General features: G+C 42.1%; 1 protein-coding gene across 8 annotated transcripts in view; it reads right to left on the bottom strand.

Moving 5' to 3' along the window:
* Positions 1-1,567: 1,567 nt before the first annotated feature.
* Positions 1,568-21,485, bottom strand: part of STARD13 (StAR related lipid transfer domain containing 13) — a 530,489-nt gene continuing 510,571 nt past the window's right edge. For all 8 annotated transcript variants that reach the window (XM_077298231.1, XM_077298233.1, XM_077298239.1 and 5 more), the window contains 9 exons: positions 18,607-18,780; positions 18,351-18,510; positions 12,992-13,190; positions 8,101-8,308; positions 6,514-6,628; positions 5,988-6,209; positions 5,688-5,905; positions 4,587-4,763; positions 1,568-2,198 (listed from right to left, as the gene is read on the bottom strand). In XM_077298231.1, the coding sequence (XP_077154346.1) occupies positions 2,081-2,198; positions 4,587-4,763; positions 5,688-5,905; positions 5,988-6,209; positions 6,514-6,628; positions 8,101-8,308; positions 12,992-13,190; positions 18,351-18,510; positions 18,607-18,780 (1,591 nt within the window). In that variant the 3' untranslated portion in view covers positions 1,568-2,080. The remainder of the gene's footprint in view (positions 2,199-4,586; positions 4,764-5,687; positions 5,906-5,987; positions 6,210-6,513; positions 6,629-8,100; positions 8,309-12,991; positions 13,191-18,350; positions 18,511-18,606; positions 18,781-21,485) is intronic.

Below are 21,485 nucleotides of genomic sequence, written 5' to 3'. Positions count from 1 at the left end.
TTTCCCGGTTACAGCGAAGGGTGGCTGTTCTGCGCTGGTTTGTGGAGCCACGAAGATACTGAGAAGGGGACTTACGGTTTCCAGGAGCAAAGAGAAGACCACGATTTACAGAGCCGACAGGAATCCGTGCGCACCACCGTTTTGGACTTCGGGGGCCCCCTGGGACTGGACCTGTGTCCCCAACATCACCGTGAGTCTGTTCCTGTCTGGTGCACCAGTTAGGGCCTAGTGCAGGCTTCAGTAGTTAGAGCACGGTAGCCGTGTGGCCTGCGTAGTAAAGGCCAGGGAGATTATATGCAGAGTAGCAACGATATATGTTTTATTGTGTAAGGGTACCGTCACACATTGCCATTTTCATCGCTACGACGGCACGATTTGTGACGTTCTAGCGATATCGTTACAATATCGTTGTGTCTGACACGCTACTGCGATCCGGATCCCCGCTGAGAATCGTACGTCGTAGCAGATCGTTTGAAACTTTCTTTCGTCGTCTAGTGTCCCGCTGTGGCGGCATGATTGCATCGTGTGACACAGGTTGTATACGATGTGCGCACAGTAACCAACGGCTTCTACATCGCAAATATGTCATGAAATTATCGCTCCAGCGCCGTGTATTGCAACGTGTGACCGCAGTCTACGACGCTGGAGCGATAATCATACGACGCTGCAACGTCACGAATCGTGCCGTCGTAGCGATGAAAATGGCACTGTGTGACGGTACCCTAAAGTTGCTTGTGAGATAGAATCTGAGTTTGCAATTGCTTAAGCACTGTGCTATTTTACAGACAAATTGACTCATGTGCATTATCTTTTGTTATTGTAAATCCCTGTTTGCACCTTCCTTGTCCTTTCCATTTCCTGTCTCCCAATAAATCTATCCCTTGTGGTTTGCACCTCTTCTTGTGTACAGTAGTCTTCCTGCACCGTGGTGGTCCCCCGGCCATCGCTTCAGGGGCAGCATACTAAGAGGGGTGTGGGTATATCATACTGTGTGGGGTCATACTGTGCGTGGGAGTAACTGGGGGTATCATACTTTGTGGGGGCACTTTAGGGGCATGATTCAGTATTGGAGGAACTGTGGGGGCATAATGTATAAGGTGCACTGTGGGGGGCATCACGCTGTGTTGGGGACAATGTGGTCAGCATTATACTATTTTGGGAGCATTGTGGGAACATCACACTTTTCTGAGGGCTGGTCCCGCAATACATGTCTTACCCCTGTCTGTTATACGAGTAGCTAGGTGCCCTTCAGTGACTTTACCTATGCACCATGAACCTGCCTTCTTTGCCGAATATTGTTTTTTTTCGAGGGATATGAGGAGGGACATTTAATGATTTCTATGTACACCTCTGGCATTAGTGCAGCCCAGACACAAGAGTGTTGCAGATGGTTTTTTTCTTCATTTTTTACACAAAATATGGACTTCGACCACTAGGATGCTATGCAGCCTGATCTCTCTATTGCAGACAATCATAAGCTCCGGGCTACATGCTATGTGATGGCCAATGTAACTTGTTCCTCTTTCAATAGCAGTACTGGACAAAAACACAGAATACAATATTTGAGGTCACATTTTAACCATGAAGATAATTCTTTATTCTCTTATTTACAAAGTACCTCTTCTCCATAAGGACCTGACAGTGCAGTGCATTACAGATGAGGACAATTAATGTAATGTGTCCATATTATTGCTGCGTATAGTAAACCACAACTTTCATGGTCAATAATACCTGTGGTCAGTTCTAGAAGCATGTCCACATGTGTATAAACAATGTGCGCAAAGTGAAATAAAATGTATGAAATACGAAACAAAAAGCTTCCACAGAAAGCATTAACTTCTATACTTAATTTACATACGCTGTATACACACATAGTCCTGCTAAAATATCTTATAGATAGATATAGATTACATATCTACAAGGTCTTTATACAATTAAATTAAAAATAAGCATTATGGCTGGTATCTCCATATTGTCCAGGAGTTCCCTACATGCTCAGTGCTCCTCTTGGGAGAGTCGTCGTGACATCTTATAATGGAGGTCCTGTTATTGTATGTAAAGTCTTTGTGAGAAATATTCTTCAGATTTTTGTTTCTGGTCCTTCTGCTGTAAGGGGCTGAAATGAGTTTCGGATTCGCAAAACTTCTATGGCACAAAGATGCCCAAAGCATTTGTTGTACCAGTCTAGACAATGACCCCTGAAATACAAAAAAAAAGGACACAAAGTCAACTTTGAACCATCGCCACCATAAATATGACCACCTGCTCTGGCAATTTTGGCAATACTTTTTCTAACGTGAATAGGGATTTCCCTCTTGGAGGATATTAATTGCGCACCACTTGGTATTCCCTAAACACACACACCTTTTCAGGCCTCACCTCTTTCATGCTCCTCGAATGTGTGTTTGGATGCTAGGTTTAATCGTCAGTGATGCCTAGGAGATTTGCAAACTCTTCCAGGAGTCTGGGTGGGTCTCTCCCTTGTCCAGTGTTTTGTATGGCGTACAGTCAACTTAAAGTGATCCTCCACCCATCGAACTTAAGTATGACTATACTTTGCCCATGTATATTTAACATATCTGGTGCTTGGCACTCTGCTGCCGCCACCTCCACCTATAAGATGGCCAGCCTGTTCTCCGAAATGGCCACTTTCAGAGGCATGGGGAGTGCTATGGAAGGTCTACTAATAATTCTCCTGTCTTTTTATCAGTGGTGGAAGAACCAGCGACACTGATGGCGCTGTGTTCATCTCAATGCAGAGAAAGGCATACTAGAAGAGGCTCAGACTCTCCACACTGCTCACCATGCCTCTATATTTTGGAGAAGTATCATAAATATGACCTGAAAGCTGCTGCTATGCAAAGGACAAAGCCCACCATACACAATAAACTAATGATGGCCGACCGAACCAATATCGACAGATTCGGCCAACAGTCTAAAATGTGTGGGAGCCTGGGCAATTTACTGTCTGGGAAAATATTGATCTGGCATGTCAGATTTCAGACTGCTGATTGTATTGTTTCCTGGAGATAAGCCACCGCCAGACATGTCTGGCGATGGCTCTTTCTTAGAGAACGAAGGGCTCCTGTGTATGGGAGAGCCAGCTGAGATGACGGCTTAAGAGTAGACCCACTCTGTTTTTGGCTCAACTGCATTATATAGGTAGAGGATGTAGGGGCTTCTAGGTGTATAGGAGTTATGTATGTGTACCTTCTTGTTCGACAGTCATGGATATTTTAATTTTCATGAAGGACCAAAGTGTTAATTTGTAGTACTGAACAGACTCCGCAAACTATCATCATGGTGAAAGTAACAAGAGCCCAAAGGAAAGTTGCGCATGTGGTATTTAGATCTGAATTTCATGTGTGTAGCACCCCAGGGTCCTGGTCGTCACAGTAGCATTGCTTTCCTCACGGGCAGAGTGATGTTACGCTTGAGGGCAAGAAGGGATAACTGCAACCAGGCACCACAAATATGCAACATATTCACACTCCAGGCCACCAGACCAGGGGGAGCTTTTGATCCTACTTGCTAGGTGACTCCCCATGTATATATAACTGGTAGTCTGTAGGGAAAGTTAGTCAGTTCCTGCCAGAGACACAGAGGGAGAAGGAGAACAGTCTTGCCATGAAACAGACTGGATCAGTCTGAGGCAGAGGAGGGTTTTACAGAGTTGTGTAGCCTCAGTGCAGCAGTTCCTGGAAAGAGACATTTAGAAGGCCGAATTGATTGCAGCGAACGTGCAGGAGAGCAAAGCACAGGAGAGAATACCAGGGGGAGACCAGCCCCGAGCAGGCTGCCTCCTTCTGAAGCGCAGAGACCAGTAGCCGGAACACCGAGGTTGTAAGGACCTCTATGACTTACATCAGAGACCGGCAGGACAACCGAACTTTAAGTTACCTGTCCGACCTAACACCCAGGAGGCACGGTGGCACCCCTCAGAGGCCGGGGCATGCTAGAGTCCCTATAAACAGCCTCAAGCCACCAGTCATACGGGTTAGGTCCTATCCTATCCGGGGGACAGAGAGAGAGTTAACATCTGTGAGGACCTTATGTGGAGCTTTAAGCCATAAGGAACTACAACACCACGGCGCTAGAGGAAGGCTTTTGATTTCCACCTGGGTAAGGGGACTCCTAACTTGCCTTCAAGCCGGCCTGACCCTGCCTTCCCTGTGATCTGGTGCTCTGGACTGCGGATGCTGAAGTCTTCAGTAAACCAAGGTAAAGAGACTGCAAACTTGTGTCCTCATTCTTTACTGCACTCCTCACCATCTTCCATCTACACACCGGGAGCCCTGGGGACATACTTACCTGTGGGAAGTTATACCATCTAGCAGCCATAACATCACCCCAGAGGACCCCTTAAAGCAGCGTCGGTCCTGACTGACCGAATACCACAGGTGGCGTCACGAACACAAACTTTATTCCTTTAAAGACCTTTCCCTTTAATGTTGATGCCCAGGGCCACGGATCGGGTCACCACCGTGACATCCCCTGTGAGCCGCCGGACCCGGTACCTCACGGCCCCGTGGGCGCGTCATATACACTATATGGTTGGATGTAATTCTATCAGTGAAGTAACGTACTTTAGGTCAGCTCTGCAAATATAAGTGAGCCTGGATTTTCCGGAGCCGCAAGGTTCAATCAAATATCGAGTGTCCAATACTGTTGCCCTCACTCCTCCTAATAATGGGGCATCTTCATTCTCCACAGAGGTTGCCACTAAACCGCACATTCCCTTTGACAAGTCACTCCTCCATGTCCTGCAAGTAAAAACAAAGGTCAATGAGAAACAGTTACACTAAAATGTCATTTCTATAGTTTTAGTAAATCTTTTTTTCATATTGATTGAACTAAAAAAATATTTATAAAATTATTACTTCCAATGCATTACTCATTTTGAACATTTTGGATATCAGATCTTAAGTGACTAAAGGGGTTGTCCACCAGTTGCACAACCTCAAATCCTCAGAGTAAAATAAAAAACCTCATACTCACCTCCAACAGCGGCGCCATTCCCACAATGTCGGCACTGGTTCTCCCGATGCTCGTGTGACATTGTGTCACGGGAGTACTGCAGCCAATCAGTGGTCATTTTTCAACTGCTCCTCATCAATATTCCATCAAAGCGGACATCCGCTCTGACAAAAAAAGTGAAGACTGCAGTTGGTCAACAGACTGCAGAGGTTACAACACAACAATGTTACGCACGTGGCGGGAGTTCCAACACCAATACCTCTGGAATAGTGCCACTGCTGGAGGAGAGCATAAGCTTTTCTTATCTTTTTGGGGGGGACTTGGGCATTTAATAAAGGGTTGTTCAAGTATTGGGCAACACCTTTAATATATACAGCGCACAGACTGATTTTCACGCTGATTCAAGGGTGCAGATATTACCAGAGGCTGCCCATGTGGTCCATAAAGAGAGGCAGAAAAATGTAATGATTTTTAGACTTGGATGGCACAATCAGGCACCAATTTTGGGGGTAAGGGGTTTTTTCTTGGCTTTGGAGCAACACAAGTGATCTGTTCCATCATTTAACGAAGAGACAGGCCACATAAGAAAAGGATATTTAGAGCTATAAGAACTACAAATGTTTTATCAACTAAATTTAATATCTCTGTGATGAATTCCCTCTATGTCACAGCAACACATAATCTAGTAACAATAATACAACTTGACATACCTCAACACAACAAAATCCTTGGAAGGATGAGGCGCCATACTGTCCACTACATACTGGTAAACTTCGGTTTGATTATCCATAGTTTCTATTACTTTGGCTTGTGCAAAATCATCATCCCATAGGTGGCGCTCTCTTAGTAGGCGATTGAGTACAACTGATGGAGGAGCCTCTACTTCCACAGACACCTTCCAGAGCCTCAATGGATTTCCATCTCCAACCTGAATAATCATAAAAAAAAATTAGTCAATATGAAGTGAAATGGAAACCTAATAGTCAGCGAGTTACGTGAAAAGCTGTTACCTTTTTATAAGCAATGTCTGCGCTCTCCGTACTGGAGAAAGACACCCAGCCTTTAAACTTTTCCTTGGATTCTTTCTGTAGACTTTGGATGACTGTATCAAAGTATGTACAGACACTGCCGGCTTCCTCCTCTATCTGTTTTACCAGTTCCTCCATTGTAGGAGCATGGATATCAGCTTCAGAATATGAATTTCGGGATTGGGCTATAATTTCTTCGGGAATCTGAGAAAAATTAATTTATGATCAGTGACTGAATGATAATGAAAAAGTCTCACAAGACATGCACAAAAACTGCTTTCTCCTCTTGTCCTCCTTTTTTTCTAATCTTCTAATTTTGGCTAGCTTTAGGGACTGGCAAACTGGCCAACTGCCCAATACACCTGTATCTTCTATGGGCCTACCCAGGACTGGATCCTCAGGAGCAACCTGCAAATCTTCACTCTACCATTAACTTTTTCACAATCAAAATCAGCCATTTCCATATCTTAACATGCAGGGACATTTGTATCCAGCACACAACACTCACCTCAAACAGTTTGTTGCACTCCATTATCATATGGGCCAGACCTTGTGTAGCTGCCAGGTTCTCATTTAAGTCCTTCTGATCAGGTTTTCCAGTTGCATACTTCTTCTGAATGGCTCTGAATGTAGATAGATATCATTAGAAATTGAGATTTCAGATTATATTATCTTAGTTTTCAAGGTATGGGAACAGCTGTGGAACCATACTTACACTGGCACCAGTCCTAATGTATATGTATTGGCAAAATGATCATGTTTTCTGAGGTGTAAGGTACTGGATCACAGGACAAATCTTTATCTGGCAAGCCCCTCATTCCATATACTTGTTTCTTCTTATCTTGCCTCTGGACCCCCTAGGACAACAGGTCCTAGATGAGACCTCTACACCCCCGAATTGCCACACCCCTCTCCTGGAATCCAAGGCCATTTTTATGGTTTTGATATGTTTGATTAACTATGTATTGAGATCAGCACATCAATTCTGTAACCACAGACCTATTGATACTACCCTCAACTGAACAGCAAATGGACAATCAATTCTCTAATTTTCAGTGATATCATTGAGACCTAAAGGGGTTATCCAAAAATGAAATCAAATGGCTCTCCTATCACATTATTCAAATGGAAGCCCATCCTATTCGTGTGTCAGGACAGGCAGAAGTCTCAAGAAACACAACTCCCGAAACCTGTGTCTCAACTGACAGAGGAGCTGTATTGTAAGAACACATACTTCCTTGAGTAGAGGAGAAAGGCTGTGACATAAGAAGAAATAGATCTTCTCCTGAGCCAAAAGGATTTGTTTCTCCAGCAATAGTGATCAGTACGCAGCCAGCCAAAAATATGTTTTTCTTCTGATGTCACAGCCCTTCTCCAGCAGTTCATGTATACTTACGATACAACTCCTCTATCACGTGAGACACAGGTCTCGGGAGCGGTGTTTCTTCAGACTTCAGTCTGTCCTGACATATGACTAGGATGGGTTGACGTTTGAATTATGTGACTGATGACATTTTATCACACTGTAGGAGAAGCCCCTTTAAGGAAAATCGTCAGTCTAATATCTTCCTCAAGAATATGCCACATCAAATTTCCATGGACATGAGAAGACACTTTACAGAATAAGCGTCTTTTTTTTTTTTTTTAATGAAAATAAGGAACTTTTATCAGAGAAATCTGCTTCTTTCTCTTCCTGGAGTGATCATGTATTCTTAATTCACAAGAAAAATATATATTCAGTGAATACAGACTTTCCCAGTAATGAGATAGGACATGGCAGTTGGGGCTCATAAACTTTTATGGAGGGAGGATAAGAGAGAAGCTAGAGGCTGGCGTTCACCAGTAAAGACAGTTACACTTTATGAGGGGCTATGGATAAAATCCCCTTTCTCGCAGAAAATGTTTCATTTCCAAACTGCATTATAATCTTTTATGATTATAAGTTTTCTTCAAGATGGTCTTAATATTGCTCTGTGTTCTTAACTCACAACATTCTGACATTTATATTATCCATAAAAAAAATAATTTCTCAGACTTTTTTAAAATGATTCTTCAGTAATTACGTAAGAAATATTTCCCGGTGATAAATACCTACCTAGGGGAATTATCTTTCTTCAGCAAATTGAGGTGGAAGAGTGAAGGCGCCAAACACACAGCCAGATTCATTGGGGTCATCTGATTTTCTTCTACTGAGGTGACATCATTGAGGAAACACAAGAGTGTTTGCAGAACTTCACGGTTCTCATCTGACATTAACATGATGGCCGACTGCACCGCCTGGAGCCTCTGGTCCTTGGGAACATCTGAGGGAATTGAAATGACATCAATATCATTCATATGATGTTTTATTAATACTCCAGGCCATAATGTCAAACACCATCCAGAGGAGAAAATCAGCTCGTGGAGAAACACACATATTTTTCAGCACTTTGTGGTAATATCACAGTTTCTAAAAGGATTTTCCAGTACTGTCTTCTATAGGGGGACAGGGTAATTGGCCTCAGATGTTAGAAAAAACTAAGCTAAACTGGTTAGACTTAAAGGGGTTGTCTAAGGTTAGAAATCTACGGTTGGTTTATTTCAAACACAGCACCGTATCTGCACAAGGATTGCGGCTGGTATTGCAGCTCTGCTCCATTGAAGTGAATGGAGATGTGCTACAATACTACACAAACTGTGGACAAGTGTGGATCGGATTTTGGAAGGAAGCAACTATACTTTTCCAATGCTGTACAACGCCTTTAAACCGTCTCTAGATTTGGGGTGAATCCAAGTGGTCAAGTCCGCAATATGTGGTGGTAAGACTTGAACCTTGAGAATTGCCTCCTACCTCCTGCTATCCACTCTTCCTTTTATTAGCCGGCCAGGAGTGATGTCATCGTTTCAACGTGTGACATCAGGCCAGGCTGGTTGATCAAAATAAGAGCCGCGGATGCCGTCAGATAGGAGATGGTTCTCAGGGCTCCTATCCAGCGACACAGATTACTGATGTAGTCGATGGATCGGGTCCTGCAAATCGATTCGCTCCAACTGTACCTGTTCCATATTTCGTTTCCGTGGAAAAAAAAAAAGTTGTAAAGTTTTTGGAAGACATTTATCATTTTCCCCTATGAAAACAACTTGCCTGCACCTTCATGTAAATAGAGCTGACCTGTAATACCAGACACAGCCTATGGCCGGGGTCACACTTACGAGTGTGATGGGAGAAACTCGTGTGAGTCTCTCGCATCAATACCCGACACTGCTGCCGGCACTGGGGACCGGAGCATGCGGCTGCATGGAATTCTAGGCAGCTGAACACTCCAATCCCGAGTGCCGGCGGCAGTGCCGGGTATTGATGCGAGAGACTCGCATGAGTTTCTCACATCACACTCCAAAGTGTGACCCCGGCCTTTGGACAAGAGTGGTGCTGTTTATGGAAGAAAGTAGATATGTAATTTAATTTCTTATAACCTTTCACAGCAATTTCTCAATCCATCCATTTTCCGGTGCAGGGAATGGGTCTAAGGAATGTATTAGACCCCACGTTGTTATGTAACAAAAAGTTGAAAAGTCTTCAAATAAAAAAGGAAATGCAGATTATATTTAGAGGTGTCTATGACTCTCCGTTGTTATTTGTGTAGACACACAGAGACCAATCCTGCAATTCAATGTGAGTAATAAGAGCTATTTATGTGCGGTACTGTTGTGCCCTGACTTTTATATCCGTGTAAACACAAGCTATTGTGTCTTTGCTCCAGACTAAAGGAGTTTAGCTGGTGCCTCAAATAGTTTACATAAGACTAACAAAGAGTTAACCTGGCTTACAAGACTGCCCACACTTCTCTCCACTTGTTCAATGAAAAGAACCAGGATTGCAAACAATACAATGTTTAAAAAGAAAGAAAGAAACAAACAAACAAGCATTGGCGCTATTGGCCAGGAACAGCCCCACCACAGTTCTGATATTGTAATTCAGCTTCATTTACGTCACAGGAGCTGAGCTGCAATACCAGATGCAATCTGTGAATAAGTGAGGCACTGTTTTTGGAAACAATTGGGCAAATTTTGCAATCCTGGACAGCGTTTGTATGTTCCTTATGTGTTCTTTCTGTGTTTTTTTTTTGTAGGGGGTGCGGGGGATAAAGCATGTACTTATTATAGTTTATTGGTCAGTTCATTTGTTTGGTTTTTTTTTGTGGACCAAAACAGAGACATGGCAAATTTGGATTTGCGGATCAAAATTAACCATTTAAGTCAATGGGACCCTGAAACAAAGCGTATAGCAGATGGATCCCATCCATGATGCATCCTGTCCTTCATTTTCTACCATAGGCCTCCTTCATGCGTCCGCGTTTCCAGTACATGTGGTACCCATTTTTTCACAGATACCACATGTACCCATTATAACACATACTGCTATGCACATGTCCGTACTTTTACATAGACCGTGTGTCTATGCAAAACACAAGGAGACAGGTCCGTTTTTTCCTGCAGCGCGGAATGCAAGGGCCAATACAAGTCTATGGGTCCATAAAAAACATGTCTGTTTAACATTACAAAATATACGAGAAGTTTTGCAATTTAATTCTTTCTTCACTGATGGTGAAAATGGACACACTGATGGAAAGCACTGATGACACCGGGACCGGTTTTGTATACGGACGTGTGAAGGAGGACATGTGGGTAAGAGAGGCTTGGAAACTTAAAAGCATTTTTTTTTGCATATGAAAAATGGTGCCACACTGATGGTTAAAACAGACACCCCGAGAATGGATGAAAAATTGATCTCATGCGAGAGAATTGGGACGATTATTACTGTCTCAATGTGTGATCTGAGTGTCACCTTAGTGTGATCCGATTCTCTCATGTGAAAGGTGCAGGGAAGACGCAGAACTTAATTTCTCCATCTTCTCCTCTCTCTGTTTCCGAAGTAATCAGACTGCACTCGGATGACATCTGAGGGCAGTCTGATATTTCACATGCACCCATAGACTTGTATGGGATAGTGTGATCTGATTATCGGAGCTGCTCACAGCATGTTGTGATTGTTTTTTCATGCCGAATTGGCACGGTACTATAGTATAACATTGGTCTGATATCTGATAAAAACTTTGATAAAACCGATTTTCTCAGTTTTTACAATCAGTTTCTGGAAAAGCTGCTTGTATTGTAGCCGTCATCCAGCATTCCCATTCTCCTGGATGAAAACCAAGGCCACTTATACACCATGACGTCATATCACTTTATAATCGTATCTTGACATTCAGGACTTCAGCAATCCCAGAATAACAACCGCTGTGGGAGCTGGATCCCAGGGGAGATATCAATGTACTATCATTTTGCTCGAATAAGCATCATCATCCCTCCCGCTAATAAGGAGTTCATTTCCTGTAATGTCTCTGTAGACAGAGCCTGGCACCACTGAGCTTACATGGGCTCCTGAGGCCATAGGCACTGAGCACAGCAGGTTGTATGGCACCTAATATAGGTTGTCTATAGGGACATTGTATATTGGGGGAGACAAGGCCATTACTATAAGTGTCCTTATAGCAGACAAAGGCCAAGTAAGTGTAGTAAATGTCCTCTACCAATCTGTCTGCTTAACTAAAACAGACATTGTGGGAATTTATCATTTCTTCTACGACAGTTTTCTGCCATCAAGAAGCTCCAAAATTTTACACTTTGTGAATTTGTGGAAAATACTCTAACTTTTTGCTCTTTTGTGCTAGCCCCAATCCTCTTCTAAAAATGTCTGGTGCTTCACAAGACAGGGCATTGCCAATAGCCACAAGTCTACTATGATGCAGCCAGAAAACAGCCCAAAAATGTCCCAATTTTATCACCAGGCATACGCCTCTGAATACTTTTGGTGCATCTGACTCCAGCAGGCTTTCGGTTCAAATAGCTGCGGGAATCTCAAGTCTCCATACATTTCCTCCATTGTTTATAACCTCTTAATTAAAATATGGCATTCAAGAATGTTATCAGGCATTGAAAAGGGGTATTTTGCCCAATTCCGACATCCCCTCCAGAAACATTTCCCCCTACAAGCATAATGTACCTGTAAGGCCTCTGCACAGGTTTGTACAAAGGCTTTGCTGTGGGTATGAAGACCACAGGCGGGACACGCATTGTTTTTGGGCCACATGTTAGTGACTCTTTCAGGGCTTCTTTCTGAAGCCCTGAAAAAAGGAATATGGTGGGACCCCCAACAGAGCCATTCATTTTAATGAGTTGGACTGAGTCACTTTGTGCTCTGCTAGGCCTCTATTTTGAGCCGGAAAGGAGGATGAATAATCACGGAGCCACTGATGTATGGCCACAATATAAACATAGTCTTATGCTTAGAATAGACTAAAATCGTCCGAGCCTATGTGTATACGGGCATGATGACTCCGGAAGAAGATATCAAGGGATAGAAGAACCTGGCCATTGGAATTTCCTTTTTGTTCGTGAAGAAGATAAGCTGCTGCTTATCTTTCCATTATCTTATTTATAATATGGCGTTCAAAAAAGTTATGGAATCAAATAAATGGGCTATTGCCCAATTCCGACTACACCCAGCAATATGTATGCTGACCTCAGTGTTCCCGTGTATGGGGGAGTTGAGGAAGATAGCTGTCGGCTGAAAGAATGTTCATTTAACAGCCATCTAACTTGGGTTTTAATGGGGTCTTATAATAAGGTAATAATTTATATTATATTAAATATATTCAAAATCTAATAATAATTAAATATAAATAAATCTAATATTCATATATATATATATATATATATATATATATATATATATATATATATATAATACACATATACATCTATATATTAAATACAATAGATAATATATAATTTCAATTTTCAAGTGTAGAAATACGTAAAGTGTGTAGCATTAATTATAAAGGTGCATGTGATCCCAGCCTTCCAGCCTTGATACCAGGTACGTGTAGGCCGCTATATAAGTGTCTTGTGTAAAGCCCTGGCTGGCTTCTTGTGCGTATACTTACACTGGTAAATATGCAGGAAGGTCTCTCCTAGTTTGCTGGTGAGCAGGGGCTCTGGAAGGTCCCTGAAGAACTGCTTCATCATGTCTGCCACATCGTAAGCACACTGGCCTTCGTAGTTTACATTCTCGGGGCTGCTCTCATTCATTTGGCGCAGGGCCTGGATTCGAGACTTAACACCAGACTTTCTAAACAAGCCAACCTGCGGGGAAAGTAAATGTTTTCCATAACTATTTCACAATTTACCAGTTTGGACCATTTATCTTCCATAGACTGGAGACAAAAACACATAATGCCATCTGACACATTCTCATTTATTGTGTACAGATCTAATTTACTAATTTATTTAAAGAATTGTTACTGAAATTGCAATTAGTACACAACTAAAGTCAAGCAAAAGTAGACGCACCTCTGTTTTCCAAACTGCTTCCCCATATAAGATCTGATTCATTTTTGCATTTGCACCTTTTCTTGGTCTACTTTTTGGTGTTTTTCGACTGTTTTCATTTGCACATTATTCTTTAAAATTGAACCTTTATTAATGTCTATTTTACATTTATCCGTTCTGGTTATTTTTGTATGATTGTCATTGGGGAACGGGGTTTGAAATTTACAGATGTTTTTGGGCGATTCATCAATTGCAACTTTTTAAAAAGTCACAAATTTTGAAGAAAATGTACTCCTGTCCACCCCTGGAGTGATTTTATGTACGCCAGATATTTTGGCAAAATTACTCCAGATATTTTACAGATATTATTACAGATATTTTACAGGCACTTGTGACTTTTTCACTACAAAAATTGGCAAAACATGTTTTGCCAGGTAACAACCCAGGCAGGTGAGCATATACAATCTTCTGCTCGCTGTGTCTAATACTGAGGGTAACACACTTGGAGCACCTTTTCCATTTTTCTTTGCATTGACAGGCAGTGGCACATTTTATAAGTGTTAGAAATATCTATAAGGGTAAATATGCAATCGTCCTCCTCCAGTTTCTAGACTGCTCCGCTGGTCTGTCCGTACTGGGGGCAGAACGTTATCGCACACTTGGATGGTGCGACTACTCACGGTGGTGCTTCATGTGTGGAAGTGGTGAGCATTGTGGGAACATGGGATGCTTTGCTTCCCGCTTGTTTCATGGCCCTGGAAACATGGGACGCTGTGTCTCTTGGTAGTTTCCTTGCCTGGTGGTTCCCTGGGCATGACTGGGAGGAATGCATCACCTGATTGTTATCCTAAGATTTGGGCTGGCATTTAAGGCCTGCTTCTAAGGCCGGTTTCACGCGTCAGTGCCTCCGGTAAGTGTAGTGACAGTTTTCTCACGTACCAGAGACACTGACACATGTAGACCCATTCAAATGAATGGGTCCATGCAGATGTCAGCGTGTTTTGACAAACGTCCCGCCAAACTTCCCGCACACGTGCACACAGAGAACAGTGAACACTATCCTCCGTGCACACGGCCGGCCGCGGGGGAAGCAGTGCTACTGTAAGCGTGGGAAAATCAGCTGGCATTTTCCCACTCTGAAAAGTTCATTTGAGTTCATGCCACCGGGGGGGGGGGCAGCTTCGGTAACGTCACCGCTAGTCACTGAAGCTCCATTCCCATAATTTCATTAATTCCACAGTCGTTTACAGCCAGGAGCGGTCGCATTAGCAGCGCTCCCGGTTGTAAACTGTAAATTCCCCTAGATATGGATTACTGCATGGGACTTCACTGTACGGCAGACAGGTATGGGTATAATGGGTATATTGTTAGTTTTTTATTTTATAATTTATTACAGGAGATCGATGGCTTCGCTTGGAATGGCAGAAGAATAAAGATGGATAAACCGTGTATATTGTTTTATTTCATTAAAATACTTTTTTCTTACTGTGTGTTTGCTTTATTAACCCTTTAACAACTGTAGGATTAGTAATAGATAGGTGTCTTATTGACACCTCTCCATTACTAAGCCGGCTTAATGTCACCTTACAATAGGAAGGTGACATTAATCCCTCATTACCTCATATGTCACCACTACAGGGCAGTGGGAAGAATCGGGCAAAGCTCCAGAATCTAATAGATGCGCCTTTTCTGGGCAGCTGCAGGCTGCTGTTTTTAGGCTGGGGATATGGCCCCTTACCAGCCTGACAATAGCAGCCCGCACCTGTGAGTTTTGCCGGGTTGGTTGTACAATATAGGGGAGACCCCACGTAGGTTTTGTTTTCATTTGGCGAGCACCGCGAGCCAGGGAGAAGGGATGACAGCCACCTTCAGCACCACACACAGGAGAACAGCGCTTACCGCTGCTTCCCGGCGGCTGTCCGTGTGGTCCTGATGCGGTACCGGAAATATCAGGACGTGTGTTACCGGCCCAATTCAGTTCAGTGCTTTTTATTCAGTTCCTTTGCGTAGTGGAATGGTGAGTTGCAGTTGCTGGATGTCTTTCTGCCTTCTCTCGGATAATCAAGATCAGAGTTGCCCCCATTGGTCTCGATGAGGGGGCGTGTTGGAGTCAAAGGTGCGTCATTCATTAAGAGGTGCAAGCCTCTTAATGAATCAGAAGCTTCTAATGAGCAGCATTTGCCTCCATGCGCCTCACCACAAATCAAAGACTGGGGTAAGATTTCTGGAGTAAGGAATGCTTTGGCTCATCAGGAGTTAGACAATCTGTAGACATGCTTGTCCCATCCCAGCTCTGACCAAATTGGGCAAAACAGGTGTGAAAAAGCCAAAAGTTGCAAGATTTTTGCACAATAATTTGGCAACTTAAATTATTTTACCCCAGATTTTTGGAGAAAACATTTTGACGAATAGGGGAATTAAATGTTTGAATGTGTTGGAAAACATGGACAAACAAACTAGGTGTCATATTTTTTGAGTTTTTTTTTAGTTTGCATATAGCACTATTTTTCACGAAAACAATAGTATTCTTCACAATACACCGGGTTATTTTTACACCCAAATCTATTCACTTCATACAACAATGAGACATTTTTTTTTGTTCCAGAAATTATGTTGTAGATTTTTTTCACGGATAAAAGGGTTGGCTATACCATACCATGAATGCGTCACTATCTGAAGGCCCTCAGAGAGACAGTAGTCAGAATGCAGCCTTTTCTGTTCGCAGCTAGATGTCTCTGAGGAATTACATGCTCTCTCCCAAGACCTCAGATCTAAAATTATATTGTGTGGGAGGACAGTGAACTAAGAAATCCTTGTTCTAATTGTCCTGAGAGCAACACAATCTGCATTCTGTTTTGACAACATAAAAGCCGTAGTCTCCATGTCAACTCTTGTTATGAGGACATAAATACATTAATCGAAGGGAAAACATACAGTACTACTTATTGAGCCATCCCGTTCCAGATTTGTCTTCCGGAAATATACAATAACCACCTGGGAGAATGCTTTTTACACTAGTTGCAGTAATTACGTATTGTTCATTTATAAGCAGACATCTGGGCTACCATGTTTTAAAAATTGGACTTCTCCCAGTTTGTTAAAGAAACTATTGTAAATTTTTATTTTCTTTTATTGCTTACTTTGGAGATGTTTATTAACAAGATCATGAAGCTCTGGGGTAGAAAATACCAGAGAGCAGACTAAGCTAGCTCTCCCCAGGCACTCACCGGGTGCCAGCACAACAGGACAGCTCCAAATAGGAAACAGAGCAAAAAAAAGGAGCAAAAACATCCATAACATCATAATTTAAGAAATGTATATAACGTTTATTTGGAAGTTTAAATCAATACAAAATATCCACACCATAAATAGGTGCTATATGCATAGTGCACAACAAGGAGGGCAATAGAAAGAGGCTGTGACAGTAACCAGGTTAACAGCGGTACAACACAAGGTAAATCACATCAGTTACATAGGTTTGCAAGCAGGTGATCCCCATATACTATGGTCCAGCTGGTATCCAAACATTAGTTAACATGAACAGCGTACATTATATGTGCCATGACACAGGTCACGCTTACCCATTACTGTGTATTCAAAAGGAGTGTTCCCGACTGGCCTGGTGCCCCTGGACGCGCGTTTCGCGTGATCGCTTCCTCAACAGGGTATGTAATGTAACTGATGTGATTTACCTTGTGTTGTACCGCTGTTAACCTGGTTACTGTCACAGCCTCTTTCTATTGCCCTCCTTGTTGTGCACTATGCATATAGCACCTATTTATGGTGTGGATATTTTGTATTGATTTAAACTTCCAAATAAACGTTATATACATTTCTTAAATTATGATGTTATGGATGTTTTTGCTCCTTTTTTTTTGCTCTGTTTACTTTGGAGATGGTCTACTAATAAAACTCATTTCCTTAGCATTGATATTTTTGCATAAATACTGGATAATAGATTTAAGTGAATTTATCAAAGTTGGAATTGAATTCTCCTTGAATTTTATAAAAATTAATATTCTCAATGATACAAATGTTTTGCAATTCGCTCCTCATGAATTGTGTAAATTAGCAGCCAGTTGGAGGATGAGGGCCGACAAAAGGTTAAAAAAGAAATTAATACTCATCTCATCAGTCACCTGCCCAGCTGCCTGATCATGTGCAGCTCTTTTTATGCTTTCTCCCATTAAGTGCCTTGTCTTTGGCTTGCTTTACTCTAGGCCAAGGTTCTGGCACCTAACAGGCCCCTGAAGTCATTGCACATTATGCATCGCACATACCGTGATGTCATAACATGCATCCCTTGAGCCACTGACTAGACCTTGGCCGACCCATGTTGTAATGTCGAGCAGGGACATCAGCAGCCTGTTGAGAACATGAAGCATGGACCCATCAAGCAGAAGAGAACACGTGTGATGGGTAAAGGCAAAAAGAAGAGGGGGTGGTTGGGCAGGTGAGTGGTGAGTATTACATTTTTTTTTACATCGTATGTTTATTACAAACTGGTTCTGGATTGACACAATATGAACATTCTTATAACTTGGATGCAAATCGAAATCTCCTTAATAAATGTGAGAGATTTGCTGAATTCGAATCTTGGTAGATTCAGTCTTCTCTACAAGACATCATATTATATGTGGCCATTGTTAGTCATTTCGTAACTGGAAACCAAGTGCCCAGAATCATTCATGGTTCACTGCATTAAGATTTCATAACAATGACTACTATTTAGCAGAACATAAATAAAATGCTCACTGCCATTTCTTCCTCTCACCATACATATACATGCCTTTCTGAGCATGTGATATTGTGCCAGGCTGCCATCAGGTAAGAGGAGATCCTCAAGGTCCCATTCAGTGGCCAAAAATTTCTGACGTGGCCAATGGACTGGGTCCTGTGAATCTTTTTGTACCAACTCTACTTCTGGGCTAACTTTACAATTTTACTGAGACAGTAGGACATTTTCATGCTTACCTGATCAAGGCAGTTACTGCGCAGGAACCGTAATGCCTGTTGAATGCTCTGTGGTATCGGCTGCCCTGTTCTCTGCACATGAACCATCAAGGGTACACCAAAAACATTCTTATCCTTGTAATCGGGGCCCTTCATTCTCTTCATAAACTTTGGTACAGACCTGAAATAGAGATTGATCAAACAGTTTCATAAGAAAGTTGCCTACATGCTAATGAATGAGAGTATATTTAGCTGGATACTTCTATGATCTACATACCATGTCCACCCGTGTTTGTTTGACATGGAATATTTTTCCATTATGGCGGTCAACCTTAATAAGGAGAACTTTTGCAGTAGGTTGAGCTGGCTAGCAGACTGGTTACTAATTTGAAGTGATGCCAGAGAGCCACTCAACTGGTGAGAGACCTGGAAACTGTGCCACCTCATGTGCCTAGATGAATCAAAATATAGCAAAATTGTCAATAAAAAAGTACAATAAAGAATAAGATAGATTGCACAGCACAACAAAAAAAAACAAAAAACATTTTTCTTGTTGTCTTGGTTTTTAGGGGCCTCCAGGGGTTATTTGGGTTGCGGACTCAGAATGTTGCATTGGATAGACCTCATCAGCTCTAGTTTCTTAGATATGGTTGAATTTATAAGATTTTAGTCTGCTCTTTAAATGATCTCTGCTGCAGAATCGGGATGTCATAACAAGTTTCTTATTTCTTATAGCCTATTACAAAACTGAAGTCAGGAATTTTTGATGGTCCACAAATCAGACAACTTAACAATGACCCATATTTCATAGCATCAATGAATAAATTCTAACCATGTGCCTGGTCTACATTTGTTCTTGTTATGAAAAACATTCTTGGCAACCAGAAGGCAGACACACAATTAGTAGAGGATATGCTCTTTCATTTCAACAAGATTGTCTGTAACATGATTGTACTAATCTCCCGATATCGTCCCTCACGTAATCTCTGGTCCTCCCAGACCTCCTTCTCTCCTCCACACTTATTCGCTCCTCATCCAATCACCTCCAAGACTTCTCCCGAATATCCCCCATCCTCTGGAATTCTCTGCCCCAACACGTCCGGTTATCCACCACATTCGGATCCTTCAGACGGAGCCTGAAAACACATCTCTTCAGGAAAGCCTACAGCCTGCACTGACCCCGCTGCCTCCTCATCACTACCAAAGCTACCGCCTCACCAACACCGGAGCTCCTGCAACCCCCAACCTACTGTCTCCTTCCCCATAATCCTGTAGAATGTAAGCCCGCAAGGGCAGGGTCCTCGACCCTCTGTATCAGTCTGTCATTGTAAGTTTGTTTACTGTAAGTGATATCTGTAACTTGTATGTAACCCATTCTCATGTACAGCACCATGGAATCAATGGTGCTATATAAATAAATAATAATAATAATAAAAAGGCCATTATCTGCACGGTCAATAAGATCGCTTTCCAGAGAACCTTGGTGAATTTTAAGGGAACCTGTGAGGTCAAATAACACTATTAACCTGCAGATATAATAGGGTTAATCTGCAGGATAATAGATAGATAATAGCCGCCAGCTTTCAGTCATGCAGGCGAGCTCGAAGCAATTCCAGTCGCCGCTCACCGCACTGTTGCGGCTGTAAGCAAACTCTGGCACTCTGAATGACTGTACTGATGTACGACAGAGCCGGCTGTCCGTCAGTGTCGGGGTGTGCTTACAACCGCAGGTCTCAGTACTGTGAGCGGTGACTGTAGTCTCGCCAGCACGCTTACATGACTGAAAGTCGGCAGCTCCCAGGAGGAGCAAAGTTCATTTTCTCCCACTAGCCGCACATTCAGTACAGCGGACGGGCACTTTCATAACGGTATTAACAAACAGAATAACCGTATATCTGCAAGTTAATAGGGTTATACATCCTGAGAGGCAGTGTTGGACTGGAGTGCCGAGGGCCCATCAGTAACCAACTCCAGGTCCCCACTTTTCAGCTACATGCAAATGTGACATTATCCTCAGTCATATATTTAAAGAACAATGCGCTGGGTAGATTGATACATGAATAAGATGCCGCCTTTTGTCTCTAAATAGTGATTCAAGTATATTGTGCGAAGTACTTCTCATATAAGAGGGTGGTGGCCCACCGGAGGATTTTCCAGTTCTCCTGTGGGTCAGTTCAGCCTGCTGAGAGGTTCCCTTTAAGCAAAGAGCTAGGTGAAAGATTTCACAAAGACATAAAACCAATGGAGAACAGATACCACGAAAGATGAGATGAACACATTTGATCCCATCTCGGAATTCTCTTGGAAAAGGAGAGGCTTCTTGTGTGTCGAATCACTGCAACGTTTGTATCATAAATCTGTGCTTTTAGTATAAAACAAGTAGATATTTATGTAGTACAATTTTCTTTTAACTCCTAGAATATTTCCTTCTTGCTTAAAAGACATTTAAACACTATGTTCAAAGGTTGATTTTTTTATGTTCAAGTGAAGAGTAGTACATGGCATATGTTCTGTATCTCAAAAGCTAGAGCTGATATGGGAAAGTTGGCGCCATTTTTGGAATCAGCATGTCAAATACACTCAGAAACCAGCAAACATTTGAGGAACTAAATGTGTATTTGCCTGTGTTATATATCGAGGACAAGGTCTGATGAGCCATCTTAAAGGGAAGCTATCATCAGAAAATAACCTATTGTTTTATTTGGATTTTTCTGCTAAATGTATTTTTGAAATATTTTTGTAAAAAAAAAATCATATTACCATCTTTATAAAGAAATAAAATTAGAAATGTTGCAATTTTCACACTAGCCACTGAGGCTTTTTTAGATTCTAATGGCCTTGTGTCAGTAAATAACAATTGTTCATTATCTACAATGAACAAACCCCAACCCTATTATTTTTATTGATGTGTCTAATGGGTCTGTGCAAAGGTAATTGTGAAAGGAGAGGGAACAGGGTTAGGTGTGGCATCATCTATTGTAATAAGTGGATCCTGTGTTATCAGCTGTGTATAAAGGTGTTTACTTGTTATTCTGATTCTGCCTCTGATGATAAGGAGCCTGCTGTAAACTCATCCTGAAAGGACAGACATCTAATAAAGTCCCAGTGGTCTGAAAATTGCAAGATTGCTAATTTTTTTTTAAATAATAATAATAA

Source organism: Ranitomeya variabilis, chromosome 3 (assembly GCF_051348905.1).
Source record: "Ranitomeya variabilis isolate aRanVar5 chromosome 3, aRanVar5.hap1, whole genome shotgun sequence".
NCBI classification, from domain to species: Eukaryota; Metazoa; Chordata; class Amphibia; order Anura; family Dendrobatidae; genus Ranitomeya; species Ranitomeya variabilis.
This window is presented reverse-complemented; position numbering and strand designations above follow the sequence as displayed.